This window comes from Labrus mixtus, chromosome 7 (genome assembly GCF_963584025.1).
Source record: "Labrus mixtus chromosome 7, fLabMix1.1, whole genome shotgun sequence".
In the NCBI taxonomy this organism is placed as follows: domain Eukaryota; kingdom Metazoa; phylum Chordata; class Actinopteri; order Labriformes; family Labridae; genus Labrus; species Labrus mixtus.
Window position 1 is genome coordinate 22129601 of NC_083618.1, and position 16440 is coordinate 22146040.

A 16440-nucleotide genomic window follows, 5' to 3' on the forward strand; every position below is an offset into this window, starting at 1 on the left:
CTATTTTTATGTGTTTGCTCATGATGAGAGACAGAATTGTCAGAGTCTGCAATATTTCTTCAATCAATTGCAACAAATAGGCCCACAGAAAAAAAAAAAATGGAAATGGCCAAACTATGATTGTGAAAGAGGTGACTGTTTCTGATTAGCACTCTTGAGACCTCAAGATTTGACCTTATAGTCTGGTTCTATGGATGTGCAGAGGCCACGGGTTGTCAGGTGAGAACATGGGATGACAGTAATGAGTCCAGTCTGACACATACTCTCTTTATTTGAGATGCCACTCACATGTTGAAGATTGGTCTAAAAGGATGAATAAGGACTCCAGAGAACTGAGGTGAGGGGTTCAGTCGTCTTCTCCGCTTTGTAGCTTCACTGAGCTGTGGTTTGATTGACAGGACGGACAAGGGAGGTCAGTGGTAGGTGCAGAAGGGGTGGGGTGGGGGGGGGGTTGTTAATGCACATGGGCTATTCAAGTGAATATGGAGTGATGAAATAATGGCGTCTTCACTGATAACTGCGGAAAGCGGGTGATCTTTCTGCACAATGATGCAGGTGGAAAGAAAGCAAACAGAAGATGAATTATTTATTTATATTTTTAATAAATTATCTGCAAAGACAAATACATAAACTCACCGATAGGAAAATAAAAAACAATATAAATATATATTCATAAAATCTACTCCTGAGCTGAGTGTATCCTATCACATCAGACGAGTCTCTTCTTGTGGTTCTTCGCTACAGAATATTTTTCTCGGGGACGTTCTCCAGACAGCAGTGTTCCAGCGGTTCAGAGTTTTGGGGGAAGTAGACGTGTGACTTGTGTTCGTCTTCGTGCTCGATGTGTTTCAGGTGGATGACCATGTGCAGGGCGTAGGCCAGGACCAGCAGCAGGATGAGGGAGGTGATGAGGCCCATCAGGATGGCGGGCGTCAGGAAGGTGGCGCAGTCGCTCGCAGGAGAAAATTTACCAGAGGTGACGTTGAACGCCTGAATCTGTGGAGGGACGTTTCAGAATAACAAACAGGATGCAATCATGTTAAACAGAAGTGTTGTCGTACTCGAAGTCGATCTTTTTGAGGCTCTCGGTCTCGGAATTGAAAGCATTTTTACTCGGTCTTGTCTCGGTCTCAGACTGGGTGGACTCCAGATTTTGAATCAAGACTGGTCAAGACCACCACTGACAGGCTATTTCTAAAAGTACAAATAACTTAAATTTATTAGATTTTTATCCCTGGTTACATCGGTAACCTTCCTGTTGTTGCGGTCTAAGTGAGTGACGCGACCCCTGCACACAAGATGATTGTTCAGTGATATTTATGGTCTTGGTCTCGATCCCTAAATGTCTTGGTCTTGGTTACGGTGGTCTTTCTTGACTACAACTTTAATAAACAGTCTCAAAACTCCTTTCAGTGATAGAAATCCTCTCTGGATTTAAGGTGCAGCCCTGATGACTGTGATGGTCTTCAGCGTTATTAAAACTGGTTTAAACTTGAGAATCGTCTAGTGTGTAGCCAGCCTTACAGATGTTCAGCAGACTTTAACATTTTAACATCGCACGGCTCATTAATTGGCTTCACGTTTGTTCTTCAGGTCACCAGCAAAAATGTTACATTACCATGTCATGATTGGAAAAACAGTCTCTTTTTTTAAGGTTTCTTTTAGGGTTTTTTTAAGCCTTTATTTAGAGATAGGACAGTAGATAGAGTCAGGATTCGGGGGGGAGAGAGAGGAGAGAGACATGTGGGAAAGAAGCCACAGGTCGGATTAGAACCTGGGCCTCTGTGCATGGGGCGCGTGTACTAACCACTACGCTGCCTGCGCCCCAGAAACACATTCTTTAATGGAGGGTTTTAGTAGATATTAGTAGATATTGCCACATCCAGATGTTTCAGAGCAGCTGTATATTTTATTTGGAGCTGTGTTTCCACCTGTGACTGTGGGTCCAAAATGTCACGCCTTTTAGCTCTGTTTTTGGTCTCTACCAACTCAAAGATCTGGTGCTATCAGTATCCCTGATCGTTTATAAAGACAGACCGTTCTTCTAGTCGTCATTGATTACGATGCAGCTAACTGAATGGAATCTGACTTTTTAAACCGTCTACAGTAACTAGATGATCAAACGTGTACCTGGAAGTTGGTGAAGGTGACAGACCAGCGGCGGGCGTGGTCGTTGCCGGGCAGCAGGAGGGCGCTGTGACGCTGCAGGCTGCTGACATGGAGGCAGTGATAGGAGGAGGAGGCTGGAGCGTACACCTCGCTGGCGTTGAACACAGCTTCTTCAGACTTGTTGTAGAGTAGAGAGACGCTATCCACTGAGAACCACCACTGGCCTGACGACTCGTAGAAAGTGTTGGAGAGCTGCAGTCTGACGTCCGAGGGATGAAGAGGAAACCGTCAAACAATTTGATCACAGGGGCTGCTGTCATGGTGATGTTTTAGCATGAATCGTTTTTTGCCCCAAGAAGGATTATTAGCATTTAAACAAAATCAGAGTTTGATTTTCAGTGTCTCGTCTGTCACCCCTTTAATGTTGCTGATTTAATCTTACATTTTAAATAAATATTCAAACATTTGAGTGGATAGTCGGGAGATAGATTTTATGAATTACCTGATAGACAGATCTCTTAAATCTTCCACATCTCCGAACTTCATAATGAGCCTGTTGAAAACACAGAGACAGATAGACTTAAAACTCACAGACACACATACATGAGAAGAAACCACCGCACGTTTCTTCCCTTTGTCATTAGAGTGAGACAAAATATCGATGCCACAATACATCGTCGTCCTGACTCTTGTGAAAAATAAAAGGGTTGGTGCCAAAAGAAGATTTCTTAATTAGAAATACATCGAGCTCTAAACAGATTCACTTCCAAATTTGACTCACTGCATCACTACTTCATGACTCCACATGGTGGCGCTTATGACATGAATGAGGGTAACGTGAACAGAAGAAGAAGACAGCTGCTGCACAGCGGTGAAAAGAAGTCAAAAAATGAAGAGTGATAAGAGTCAGGGGCGTGTCTGGACTTTTTTAACTGGGGTGGCCCACCTGGGGCACTGACTTATGCAGGGGTGGCATGACGTTTGTGGGCACACACATGCAAATTAATTTATTTTTCTTACCCTTTCTATCCCCACAAATGACATGTACTTGTAAGTAACATCATTTTTCAACATATGCATCTTTTCAGCTTGATTCTTTAGGAATTAAAAACAAAGATTTATGTGCAAAGGGACAATTTTAAGTACTTAGAAAATTGCATTCAAACTCTTGTACACTGATAACTAAAGCAAAAATACTTTAATTGGTAAGTAAGTGATTTGCAAGTCAGACAATTTACACAAGTTTTTGCTTTGGGTTTTTTTATGGAAAGAGCAAAGTATGTAAAGAATTTCTTTACAACTAATAGTACCTACAAAAAAAGTCACTCAATTTTCACATGAAGGACATTACCAGCAGAGTGATGAAAACAGACAGAATGGTTGATTTCAACTTAAGTCACACTCCAATAAGGCAAAAAGCCAATCATATAGATTTGGATTTTGAGGTGGCTGATCAGATTTCAAAGGGGGGTCAAAGCCACCCATGGCCACCCCTGAAGACAGGTGTTTCTCCACTTTCCGTTAAAACATAACGTCACTGAAATTGCTCTTGTCCCTGAGGTTTGTATAGACCAGTTAAACGGGTCAACAGGTGGGTCACTGGGACAGACAGATGTACGTACGTGGCCTTATCCAGGCTGCAGACGGACTTGCTGGTGTCGACAGGTTTCAGAGGGGAAAACGTTCTCTCCGTCAGGTCCAGCTGCTTCTGCTTCTCAAAGCGTAGAGAAAGTTTCCTCGCCTGCAACAGGAGGCACGGCTCCCCATTGGATAACACCTGGTGGGCGGAGACGGCAGTGTTATTTGACAAAAAGCCAAGTGCCTTAAACATGCGTTCGCTCTAATGGCCAGCAGGGGGCAACTCAACTGGCTGCAACCATAGACTGAATGTAGACATAGACGTAGTCTCAGTGACATCACCATCTGGTTTCTGAAGCAGACTTTTGAAGCTCATGGGGGGCGGTCCTCCTTTTGTAAAAGCTGTCTTAAAATTAACTGGAGCTGAGGCTGGTTTCAAGCCTCCTGACAAACAGCTACAGCATGCCGGCCTGTCAGTCTGCTCAGCCACGTCCCTTATCATGAATTATCCTCATAAGATTAAAACAGATGAGTGAAATAGAATTCACCACGGCCTCCGTACAGTTTGTGCCGGTATAGAAATCAAACATTCAGACCAAATTTGTTTTTTGTACCAGGCTGTAAACATGTTTATTTCTACTTTAATAAAATGTGTTTTTACAATGGGTGTGTATGTGACTTCTGGGGCTTTTGGGGCCAGCCTCAAATGGACACTCGAGGAACTGCAGTTTTAAACTTCCACATTGGACAATTTTTTTTAACACCAGAGGCTGCCGCTTGGTTGCACCAGAACATTGTAGTGGAATTTATGAGAAAATGAGCAGACTTCCTTCTTCTTTTGTTAGCTCAGTAACCATTTTAAAATAAGTTCATGCTCTATGTTGCAAGTTTTAAGTTTCCTTCAGTACAGCGTGATATTAATTTTGCACATTTTGGATGCTTTTAAGAGGGTGTTGAAAAAATAAGAGGAAGACACATCTGGCTGTAGATGATCTATTTATGATTAGTCAATTTTGACAAATATTTGCTGCTTTACTTCATTTCAAGTCTTCTAATGTTTACCATTGTTTAACAGTAAAATATCATTCAGGGACAACTCCACCTTGAGGGGAGGAAAGGGAAGTGCAGCTCCTGGTGCCTGAAGCAACTTTCTGCGAAGAACATCTGGAGTCTGGAGAGGAGGCGAGAGACAAGGAGACAAGGAGAAGCATTTCTTATTGGTCTCATGAAACACAGATTTGATGATTGATTCGATTCAACAACATGAAGAGTGAGAGACTGAGTTGCACTATGCCTAACTGACAGAAAGCTTTTGTGTCTATAAAAACATCAGCAACTACATCTGCATTGACAATCAAATAAATCTGTAAATCTTCATAGATTTCACTCACAGGTGAATCCAAACAATATCCTCTTTCACAGAGCAATTCTTCAGGTTGCTTACATGTTTACAACTCAAATGAAGGACTTGTGTTTCTGTCATTTCCAACTTCTGTCCTCGTCTACCATCAACACGTTTACCTGCATTTGTCCGGTTGGTTCATCTTCAGGTGAAAAATCTTCCTCTGTCCACACCCCCCTCTCACTCTGCTCCATCCCTTCATCTGGAGAGAAAGTCGACAACATGGATTATGTTCTTATTTTATAAAAAAAAAAGACATACTGGTTTCAGAGACTACAACTTTAAAGCCCCTGAAATGTCTTTAACAACGTCTGGGCTGTGATGACAAAAAACGCTAGATAGATAGAAAGATGGTACTCACCATGGAAAGATGATAAAGAAACACTGTGAAGAGAAAATAAAAGATTAAGATTGAAACTATTTTGACACAAAATATGACACAAATACAATAAACAGTCATTGATGTAACTAAAAAAAAGCTAAATAGGGTTTCAATCAGTCTTTATAAATTGGTCTAGACTCAGGACCCACCACCAACTGCTTAAAGAGAAATTGAGTCCCAAATTTCTGTTTTTTTTTTACCGATCAAATTTATTTTAAGGTCCAATCTGTAAGATGTGTAGTGACTGAAATGATAAAGTGACCTTACTATATGATCAGACATTAAGGAAACATGCTATGTTGAAGTGCTGGCCCCCACACGGCCGTTATGGACGCCCCTCAGTTTGTCAGATATGAGAGCAGTTATCAGGTCAACAGGTGTTGCAGTGATGGAAGCTGGCAAGAGAACTGGTTCAGATAGAAGTGATTGTACCCGACCTAAAAAGCCTCTGCATGTTTCTAATAAGCTCCACGAGCAGAAACGTGCTCAAACTAGGATCAATATTGGAGATGCTTTTTGAAAAATGGAGAGAGGTTAGAACACAGAAAGGTTTACAGACCGATGCAGAGCTGGATAAACACTGAAGCTTCAGTGTCCACCACATGGCAACCTGTGTGAGCATCGACTCTACAGAGGAGGGGGCGGGGGGAGACAGCTCTCTACAATGTGTTTTGAATTTTTACTGCAGTACCCATTTTAAACACTAGGTGTCACAGTTACATATTGCTCCTTTAATAAAAAATGATGCAGTTTGGACTTCAGGTGGTACAAAACATGTGACAGAACAAAGAGACCGAAAAGTCACACATTTGCAACACACAGAAAATTGCTCCACGTCCCACTTTTGGGTCCCAAACCACCAGTTGAGAACCACTGGTGTAAATCTTCTTCAGTATCAAACTTTATTTTAATGCTTAGAGGGCGCTGCCTAGTGGTAAAACAACAAATATGATGTCACAGAATAATAGCCTGTTTGCATAATGTAAGATAGAAAAAAGAAAGAGAGCAAAGATGACCAGATGATAGACCTGTGATGTTTCTACTACCCATAATGCATCTGTGCAGCCCAGTGACCCGGCTGACCCGTGGATTAGAATCTAGGGTAACATCTAGGGTAACAGACAGTCTGATCAATCTGGAGCAGAGATGTACTATTGATGTGATGACCCACTCTGACCAGGATTACAGAAAAATAATGGACCAAGATTCAATATTAGAATCAGCTTAACACCATAGAGCAGCTTTGATTGTTTTCATGAAACAATCAAGGTTCAGGGATGATGTTTTCATTATCCTGTAACACGAGGCTTCATGAGTGTTTGTCCTTTTATGCTCACATTGAAAACAGTTTTATAAAATGAGGTTTTATGTAAAGATTCTTGATTCTGTGCAGATCCACACGACGGTCATACAGCTTCATGACAGTGTGGCATTAAAGATATTTGCTGATTGCAATAAAAACCTTCAAAGTGAAATTAAAAACAGATCATTAGTAGATATGTATTAGTAGTTTAAGGCCAAAAAAACTGTCAAAAAAGCTGTGTAGTTATTTTTAAACATGTTTGGTTTGTTCCTTTTTTTTGTTCAGTCATACGTTTTGTACCATCTGAGGTCAAAACTGCACAATTATTTATAAATAACACTCATTTTATGTCTCTAGTCTGTCTACAAACACCCCAAGTCCATCCTCTCCGTCTTCTGCCTGCTCCACTTTTCAGAAAATGTGTGCTCAAACAGGCCGTTTGGAGATTTTCCCTTCATGACATCACAAAGGGCAGTAGCCCCTCCCCCAGGTGGGTGACACTCCCACAGCTAGGTGTTTGTTCTGCCCTCTGAGTCTGCCTTCTCACCGTAAACAATAGGACATGGAGCGAGAAAGCCCGAGCTGACCCAAGCCCTTCCAGAGAGGGGGCGTGGTCAGACACAGCTCATTTACATATTTAAAGGTACAGAAACAGAAACAGCCTGTTCTGAGCAGGCCTGAAATAGAGGGGTTTATAGGCATGATCAAATACAGGATCAGAGTGGATTTAGAACAAGAGACTTCACAGACATGTTTTGAGGAGCTCTGAGACTTATTTACACTGATTGAAGAGAAGGAGAATATGTGACCTTTAAAGTAATGTGAGTGTTAAGGTCACAGCGTCTGATTCTCATCATGTTCATCCTCATCAATCTATTCAGTGACCCCTCGCGCCTTATGGGTGAGAGCCTCGACATCCTGCAGAGAAAATCTCCCATCAGGAGAGAGATATTACATCACAGGATAAAGGTGATCACTCAGACTATACCTTTGTATTGATTAGAGAGCGAAGGGAACTCAAACCATGCAGCTAAACGCCTCCAACAACTAAACAGAGCCACCAAATCCCCTCAAACGTTTCCTTCACTTTGTCACCAGTCTGTCACTTACAGGTCACACAAGTCTTTTTATATTATAACGTTTGTAAAAATGCATATGTGTGTGTGATAAATGGCATTAGGTCGTCTGAACAGTCAAATACTGGCACACAGAGAACAGAAAAAAAGAGTCATCTGATTGGCAGGAATGTTCCTTAGAGGAAGGTGGAATATTTAGTTTTGAAGCATTTATTGGATGATGCTGATGACATACCTCCTATTATATGACTATAATCCTTATTGAAAAATAATTTCATATCCTTCATACTTTATTCTATGTTATGTCTTTTGTATTGTCTTATCTGGACTCTGAGTCTGTAATAATGTTTTCACTGATTGATCTACTACAAAAATTGCTTTACTTCCTGTTTCCTATAGGATTATAAATATAACGTTTTGGACGTCTTTTTGCAGGCGTACATAATCACTGGTGTCATGGAACAATAAATATAGTAAGAAGAAACTTATTAGTGCACATGATTTTAATCAGTAGTACTCCCAAACGTATTCGGTCGGGCCCCCATCACGTCTCACCAGACACATCGACATGTATTGACATACGCTGAAAATACACGTCATGATCTTGTCCGTGCCTCCTCCTCATTCCAAGTGTTTCTGTGTTTTACTCCTCCCTTGTGTGTGTGTTGTGTGTTCTTTGTTTCTGCCAATCAAACACATCCTGCTAATCCTCCTGCACACCTGGGATCCATCCACTCATCAAGCTCCTGCAGTAAATATCCCTGTGGAAGGGAATTCTGACAAACGTTTCTTTGTGAAACTGGCTTTTCCTTAATGGTTTTCTAAGCTGTGCTTTTGGTTGTTTTTGTAGGTAGGTGTGATTGCCCTAATGAATTTGTATTGCTTTTGGGATGTTGGTTTATTGTTTTACGCCTGTTCATTGATGTGTTGATACCATGGGGTTAAAAAGGCAGCGTGAGCTTGACTGTCTTCAGAGAACAACTATGATGTCTTCTCTGCTGCATGTGAACGGTTTTCTAAATCATATCACATCGTGTTCTATTCGTATTTCTATAAGAGAACTACCAATTCTCACTTCTACACACCAGTCTTCCCCTGATTGTTCAGTTCACCTTGTGGTAATGTGCTGTTGCTAATCTGATTCTATGTTTTTTTACCTGGATACTAACTTTTCCTCTCACTGTCTCAGGATCATCTTTCATCTGCATTCAACTGTCATCTCTGACTTGAATGATCTTGGCCACTCTGCTCCCCCTGCATGCAGAGTTCAGACTTCTGCCGACAGGGAGGAGGCTCACTTGTAGTTAAGAGGGTCAAATCCAACAGATACCTGAGGTCGTTTGTCCCTTCAGCTGTTGGGTTCTTAAATAAGCTGTAGGCACTTTTACTGTAATGTTGGTCTTTGTGTCCCTTATCTCACTCACGTCCATCCTGATGATATCCATGCTAGTTAAGTTTCTATGTGTGTGTATTTATGTCTATTTTTAGGATGTATTGCCTGTTTGGACCTCTGTTGCAAACCAAATTGCCCCTCGGGGACAATAAAGATTTTCCAAATCCAAATCCAAAAGCAAGTCTTTTGCCTCAACCTGCCAAGTTCTCAGCTCCTCTCATCCACCACCACTTCAAATAAACTTCTCTGCCGTCACCCGAAACACCATTTAATAAATAACTTTGGACTATAACCGTCTGTTTCTGTTTTTGGGTCCCAGAATGACTCATCCTGACAACACACGGCTGGCCACGCTCTTGGCTAACAAAGTTATCTCAACCATTGTCTACAAAGAGTTCAGAGAAGCGACTTCAGTGTGACAACAAGCTGAGAAAAACTAAGAAGCAGCTTAGAGTCAGCGCCCCACTTTGGGTATTACTGATTTAAGTCGCGTTATTGCATTATTTTGTGCAATCACATGAAAGCCCTAATCATTGTCTGTGTCCAAATGGTTGCAATAATCAGAGCGATGTAAGTTTTTTTTTACATTTGTACATGCCAGGAATTATCCATTCAGGTATTGTGTGACTGTAAGAACCAACACAACAAACTAAAATGTTCAGCTCACTCTGCTCAGTTTGGCAGCAGCATGCAGCCTGATTCAAAATAATCTGTACATCTAATCTAAATGAACCCAGTGCATGCTCCACCCCATACCCACAGACTCCCTGGGTGTAAATCCTCTCAGTAGATGTAGATTAGAATGTGTGTTTCACATATTTCACAGCACACAATGTATTTTAAATCTACTCCGTTTAGAACAAGAGGGCGTGCAGCCGCCAAATCCTCCCCAACTCTCTGACTCCCTGCAGCCAAAAAGGTTTAGCTTCTTGTGTATTGAGTCAGAGGGATTGCATTGATTACATAATCATGCAATGATGAGTGCACACACACACACAGACACACACACACACACACACACACACACACACACACACACAGTTAGGTCATGAAGGATGGGGCGGCTCTCAGCCAAAAGAAGATTTTGTGGCTTCTCCCTCTTTAACAATCAGCGGCTGACAAACCAAAATAAATTACTCACTGCAAGAAAGCTGCCGTCTTTACACCGTGCAGACAAAGAGCAACATGAATATGATGTCATTGTGTTTGGTTTGTGTCATCACTGTCGACAAGAGCGATTGTAAATGTAGAAAGATTCTGCAAAAAAAAAAGCTTTATTATGAAAGGACACTCATAATGTTTTTACTTTATGTCCAACACCAGTGAGTGTTCAAATTGAATTTCCTGCCTCAAATGATCGGACAAACTTCTCTTGTCAATCACTTCAAACTCACTTTTTGAAAGCACTTTAACCTATTGAATCTCACACTAAAAAATGCTGGGTCAAAATTGACCCAATATGGGTTATATAGTAACCCAGCGCTGGGTCAATCTAGCACCTACACAGCACTGGGTCATTTTGACCCAGCACGGCTGGGTTGCAAAGAATGACCCAGCATATTGGGTTCATTTTCTTATTCTTAAATTGGGTCAAAATGACCCAACGTTGGTTCCTTTTGACCTTTTCAATGGGTTCTTATTATATATGCTTATTTTCACCCAGCATAGGGTTATTTATGTAATCATATTTTTCTGCTGTACATTGTTTAGCCGTACAAAAAAATTAAAAATGTGTAATTTTAGAATCGCAAAACAATAATTTACATAATAATTTACAACACAAACTGCTTCTAAACAAATGTCATACTAAACAACTAAACAAACTCATTGTTTTATCATTTGAATAAGTTATCAGAGGTATCAGAAAAATCTCAGTTATGGGATGTAAATGTTTCAGTCATGGTTACCTTAAGGCAACTTAAACCTTAGAGAAGGTTTGCACTATGAAAAGCTACATTTTTATCTGGTCTTCTGTCTGTTTTCTGTTCTTTAGTGGGACACAAAACACCTGCATGAAAGCCAGATGTGCTGCTCCATAACTGCTGGATACCGAGATGGTTTGTATCCATTTGATTATAAAAAGGAGAAGAAGCGCCACCTGGAGTGGAGGTATGAGGTGCTCTTTGAAAAGGGATACAAGGTCCACATGACCATGCCGTTAAAAAAAAAAGAAGGAATTTTAATATTTTAAAAGAGAGTGCTTTTGAGTTTTTCTTGTTTCTTTTTTTTTTTACCATGGAGTAAAAGGAGTAATGTCACAACTGGTTATATTAATAGAACATTTTGCCCTCTTTGTGATTCCGTTTCCAGCAGCAAACGGGCTCTTATTAATCCACTGTACACCTGCTCAGCACAAAGCCACATTCAGAAATGTAGCATTGTGTGTGTGGACTGAAGCGTCGAGCAGCTAAGTGGGCAGATCTTTTTTTTTTTTTCAGTGGAGATGTTTGAGACCGAAGCAGAGCTAGAGAAGATGCAGAATGATAGCGCTGCTCTGTGCGGACACATTTTCCGTAGCTGCTTATCACGGAGATACGACGTCTGGTTTGGGGATGCCACATTGTTTTTCCACCTCCAAATGACCGAATAAGAATCAATTCGTGCAGATTTAAGGAAACAAACACAGCCATTAAACGCACAGGCAGGTTGTGGCGGACAGCCGATCAGAGGACATAATCTTAAAGCTGGACGTGTCGAGAGTCAAAGATTAGAGAGTCAAGAGAGGTCAAAAAACAACAACAGCAGCCAATCAAGGTAGATTAAAAAACATCCTCTCTGTCTCTGATATTTTGTCTTTTCACCGACCTGTCAGACGGTTGTCGAGTCTTGCCGGCGGAGGACTGAAGGTGGAGGAGAAGGAGGGAGAGGAGGAGGAGGATGCAGCGCTGTTTCCATGGTGAAGCCATCATCGCCGTGGTGACCAGAATGAGATGCCAGCACATCGACTCTCTCGCTCCGCCGGTAATCTGCTTTAATCAGCCCACTGTCTTTAAGCCCCCGTAACTGACAGAGGAATCGGGCAATCGGGACACGGCAGAGACAAACAGGCTGGGGATAGCTCCGCCCCTTTCTGTTATAGGACATTCGCGGTTCCCACATTTTATTGTTTAAAATCTGTTCACTACAGCAGGCTAATTAGGTCACCTGGAAACAGTGTCTATTTATAAAGCACATTTCAGCAACAAGGCAATTCACACAAAACACCAAGAGCATCATGACAGAGGGGGGAAAAGAGACAAATAAGACAAATGAAGTAATAAAATGCCTATAGCTGTGTGTTGGGTCTGTTCATCATCTCCAATTCATTATATGGTTTAATCATCAAAGATTATGAATGTAACACAAGACAATTAAAAACCTATACAAACATGGACAAGTTAAGCCAATTGGACGAAATTGGATATACTGCAATGTCCCTTTTTAACCAAACAGAGGGCTCTCTCTGCTTTTTGCGTTTCTTCTTTGACGTCATTAGCACAGAGACAAATTCAAATGTAATATTTACAGTCTATGGATTGAGTGGTGTATTACTTATATTTATAACAAAAAATACGAAATATGAAAAATGGAAAAGGGATATTTAGCATTTTTGTTGTTACAGAATTAAAATAAAAACATAATATTTATTCATGAAAGATTTAAATGTAATTTCTTTGTACAAATTTAAAAAATCTTGTCATGAACTCTGTACCGTGACACATAACATATTAAGAGTTGCTTGTATCACTACATTCCTATCAGAGATGATGACTTATTATTTTTTTTATTCTGTATTATTTTTTAAAAATTATTTTATCTAAATATTTGATTTATTAAACCATGAAGACAGGATAAACATATTTTTTAAATAACAAATCGTCGAGATGAACACAAATGTAATGGGCACATTTTCAGGAATGATCAATCTTATCATATAAAATGTACCTGAGACTGTGCCTGTGAATCATCTATTGATATTTATGATCTAGTTTTATAGGCTTTAACTTTTGTATTGCTCTTTATTTTAGAGTGTATGTGTTACAGCTTAAATGTTTGCTATTTAAATTTGAGTAATTTATTAGTTTGCATTTGACTTCTCTCCTTCATCCTTCAAGGGCACCTGATTCCTTCACATCATTTTCTTGTTTGTTCTTTTTGACCACGTGTGGCACTTGTATCATTGTATTTACAATATATGTCATTTTACATAACATTCAATGACAATAAAGTATCAACAAATTAGTATATACAACGTAAATCAAGAAAATGTGTGACTTTTTTGGAGAATTCGCCATAATTTCACCGCTTTGTGTTATAATTTCAGTCAGGCGTTTAAGAAAGCCACGCCCGACCGGGGTCCTCAGACTAGACATTGCCGCGGTGCATCCTGGGACCTTCCTTTCCATCCCAGGCTCGCTTCTGCAATCATGGGTACGGTCTGAATTTTATCCAAAATTCACATTTATTCAGTCTACTGCGGCGTTTTTTCACATCGACGTAGTTTAGGAACATCTTATAAACCTTTTTCGATGAGTTTGTGACGGATAAACTGCGCAGTCAATAAAGATATAAACCGTTTTAAAGGTTGTCTTTCTCCGCAACGTGGAGCGGCCATAACAGACCTGCCGAGCTGCTAGCTGCGTGTTAGCATGTTAGCTTCCATAGGATATATTTAATTTACCGTATAAACTCTTTTATGAGTTTCATCTTTATTTTTAAATCTGGGTAATATAACACACGTTTGGATGTTTATGTTAGTTGTTATGAGACTCAGATTATGAGTGTTAATAAGGTTTAGTATTTCTATTTAAGCGGCGTTAGCAGCGATTAGCTTAGTTAGCTTTAACAATTGAAGCTCTTTAAGGTGTTTCAGGAAGTGTACGTGACTGTATATTGTTTATTTAGTCACAGATACATTAAATTAAAGTCTACCTGTATAAGTAGCTGTGGTACTTCTTGTTTCTTAATCTCCACTGAGTCTCATGTTAAACATCTCAGTATCTCACAGGTGAAGATTTAATGTTCCTGAAAGTTAAATCTTTAATCTTTGATAAAATCTCGCTGCTTCCTTTAATTTGTGTTGCAAAGCAGCTGGACTAACACCTGAGAGAGACAAGAGTTCAACGTGAAGGGAGATTTCAAGTGTCAGTAGTCAAACAGTAAACTTCTGTGGAGTGAAATCTTGAAGTGTGTAAGAGGTTACCATGTGTGTATTTATTTATTTATTTAGTAGAAAAGTAAATTCAAAGCACCTGAAAGTTGGCTCAGCTTATTATCATGAATAAACTTTATGATCTGCTGCAACATGTTGAATTCCCCCCAATCCAAGTGAAGCCTCGTTTATAATCTACTTTATTGAATATGTGAAATGTTCACGTTAGTACGAAGAAGCTGGAATACAACCAGGTGTGCACCTCCTCAAAGAATGTAACTTGTGTCAAACGATGTGATTGGACGGCTGGTAGAATCCTATTTCCTGGATTTTAAGAATTTTTTTTGGCATTGCCGGTGTTTTCAGTATTCAGCAGATGGAAGAACTCTACAGTTCAGTTTATTGAACTGCCACTCGATATTTATCAGCTCCAACTTTAATCTAACGGCTGTGTTCAGTTGCCGTGGTTTCCTGTACGCAAACAAGCAGAGAATGTGGAGGAATCGGAAAACCTGCGATACAAGACGAATAGAAATCTGATTGCCGTTGTCTGATTTGTGTGTATATCAGGCTTCAGGGTTTCTGCACTGCAAAGGCTCTTGACTGTTTTCCCCTGCCGGTCTCTCGTCTTTTAGGAAAGTGTCGTGGTCTGCGCACAGCCAGGAAGCTCCGTAACCATCGCCGTGAGCAGAAATGGCACGATAAACAGTACAAGAAGGCCCATCTGGGCACTGCCCTGAAGGCTAACCCCTTTGGAGGAGCTTCCCACGCCAAGGGAATCGTTCTTGAGAAAGTGTGAGTACCATTAATCTGAAGTCATGATGTTATCGAATAACATTCAGTCCTTTTTTGAGTTTGATGTCAGTCTTTAACCCCTCTGATGCTTCATGGCACTGTGTTTTTAAGCCTTCAAAAGGATTGTCAAAGATCAGTCTTTTCTCAAAAATGTATTTTACTGCTCACATGATGCACTGAGGGGAGGAAAGTACAGCTATGGAGAGATTCCATGAGGACCTGTGGCGGGGTGAAAAAAGAAAACTACATGTAGCAGCTTTGTGTTAAACAGTGTTTGTGTGTTTTTTTTCTGTCTGCAGGGGTGTTGAGGCTAAGCAGCCCAACTCTGCCATCAGGAAGTGTGTGAGAGTTCAGCTCATCAAGAACGGCAAGAAGATTACCGCCTTTGTCCCCAACGATGGTTGCCTCAACTTCATCGAAGTAAGCGCCCGAATGCAGCCACACAAACGTTTGCTCTGCAGGATCTGTAGCTGGAAAATGTCGATAATCGTAGTAGTCCCTTCAAAAATAGCTCAGACTCCTTTTTTCACAACTCCCAATTCCTGAAACATTTTCTTAAAGCTGAACCTGTAGGGTCCACTGCAGGCCAAGAAAGACCTCCAAAGCTGCAGCTAGTTTGGTCTGTTGTCTATTAGTCTGTAAATCTATCGTTAACACTATTTGGACTTAGAAGCAGCTTCATGTTTGCTTATTGCTGCTCAACCTTCAGGCCATGTTGAAACTTACATTTAAAACAGTCACTCAGTTCCCCTGAGTGCTTTGCTCTCCCTCTAACGTCTCCCCTCGCTCCTGCAGGAAAACGACGAGGTTCTGGTGGCAGGATTCGGACGTAAAGGTCACGCCGTGGGTGACATCCCCGGAGTCCGTTTCAAGGTGGTGAAGGTTGCCAACGTCTCCCTGCTGGCTCTCTACAAAGGCAAGAAGGAGAGACCCAGGTCATAAACAGTTGATGCAGAGAATCAAATAAACATGTTTTCAATTACAGTTCAATTGTTTTGTGTTCTCATTTCAGTTTGTCACTAGAAATATCCGCTCTGAATTCAGACTTACACGGCAGGGATGTCCGTTTAGTTCCAATTTAAGAAAGTAAGGTGTTACACAGTATGTAATACAAATTAGAAGTGCTGTGAGCTCCTGGTCAGCTAAGATTGAGCATGAAAGGGGAAACATGCCAAGGCTGTCCTTTCCCAATTGGTTTAGTCTCTCTTTAAAGCACATTTGAGGTTTCATGCTCTGCATAGGGGTGTTTCGATTAATTGTTTCTATGATGC

General features: G+C 40.7%; 2 protein-coding genes across 2 annotated transcripts; one reads left to right on the forward strand and one right to left on the reverse strand.

Annotated features, from left to right (window-relative positions):
* Positions 1-582: 582 nt before the first annotated feature.
* Positions 583-12341, reverse strand: atp6ap1la (ATPase H+ transporting accessory protein 1 like a). The gene is made up of 8 exons (XM_061041287.1): positions 12049-12341; positions 5451-5473; positions 5209-5291; positions 4790-4858; positions 3732-3886; positions 2612-2662; positions 2131-2368; positions 583-996 (listed from the first exon to the last, which is right to left on the reverse strand). The coding sequence occupies exons 1-8, from the start codon at positions 12183-12185 to the stop codon at positions 739-741; spliced, it is 1014 nt and encodes a 337-aa protein (XP_060897270.1). The 5' UTR covers positions 12186-12341; the 3' UTR covers positions 583-738.
* A 270-nt stretch (positions 12342-12611) lies between these two features.
* Positions 12612-16153, forward strand: rps23 (ribosomal protein S23). The gene is made up of 5 exons (XM_061041710.1): positions 12612-12619; positions 13508-13653; positions 15010-15169; positions 15469-15589; positions 15965-16153. The coding sequence occupies exons 1-5, from the start codon at positions 12612-12614 to the stop codon at positions 16109-16111; spliced, it is 582 nt and encodes a 193-aa protein (XP_060897693.1). The 3' UTR covers positions 16112-16153.
* The last annotated feature ends 287 nt before the right edge of the window (positions 16154-16440 follow it).

What these genes read in the sequence shown, in the direction of transcription:
- atp6ap1la (XM_061041287.1), bottom strand. Translation starts at nt 12,185, where the DNA reads ATGTGCTGGCATCTCATTCTGGTCACCACGGCGATGATGGCTTCACCA. An exon ending in TTCTTTATCATCTTTCCATG is followed by an intron (nt 5,292 to 5,450) that starts GTGAGTACCATC and finishes CTTTCTCTCCAG; the next exon opens with ATGAAGGGATGGAGCAGAGT. An exon ending in TTCCCTTTCCTCCCCTCAAG is followed by an intron (nt 3,887 to 4,789) that starts GTGGAGTTGTCC and finishes TCCGCCCACCAG; the next exon opens with GTGTTATCCAATGGGGAGCC.
- rps23 (XM_061041710.1), top strand. An exon ending in GCTCGCTTCTGCAATCATGG is followed by an intron (nt 13,654 to 15,009) that starts GTACGGTCTGAA and finishes CTCGTCTTTTAG; the next exon opens with GAAAGTGTCGTGGTCTGCGC. An exon ending in GGAATCGTTCTTGAGAAAGT is followed by an intron (nt 15,170 to 15,468) that starts GTGAGTACCATT and finishes TTCTGTCTGCAG; the next exon opens with GGGTGTTGAGGCTAAGCAGC.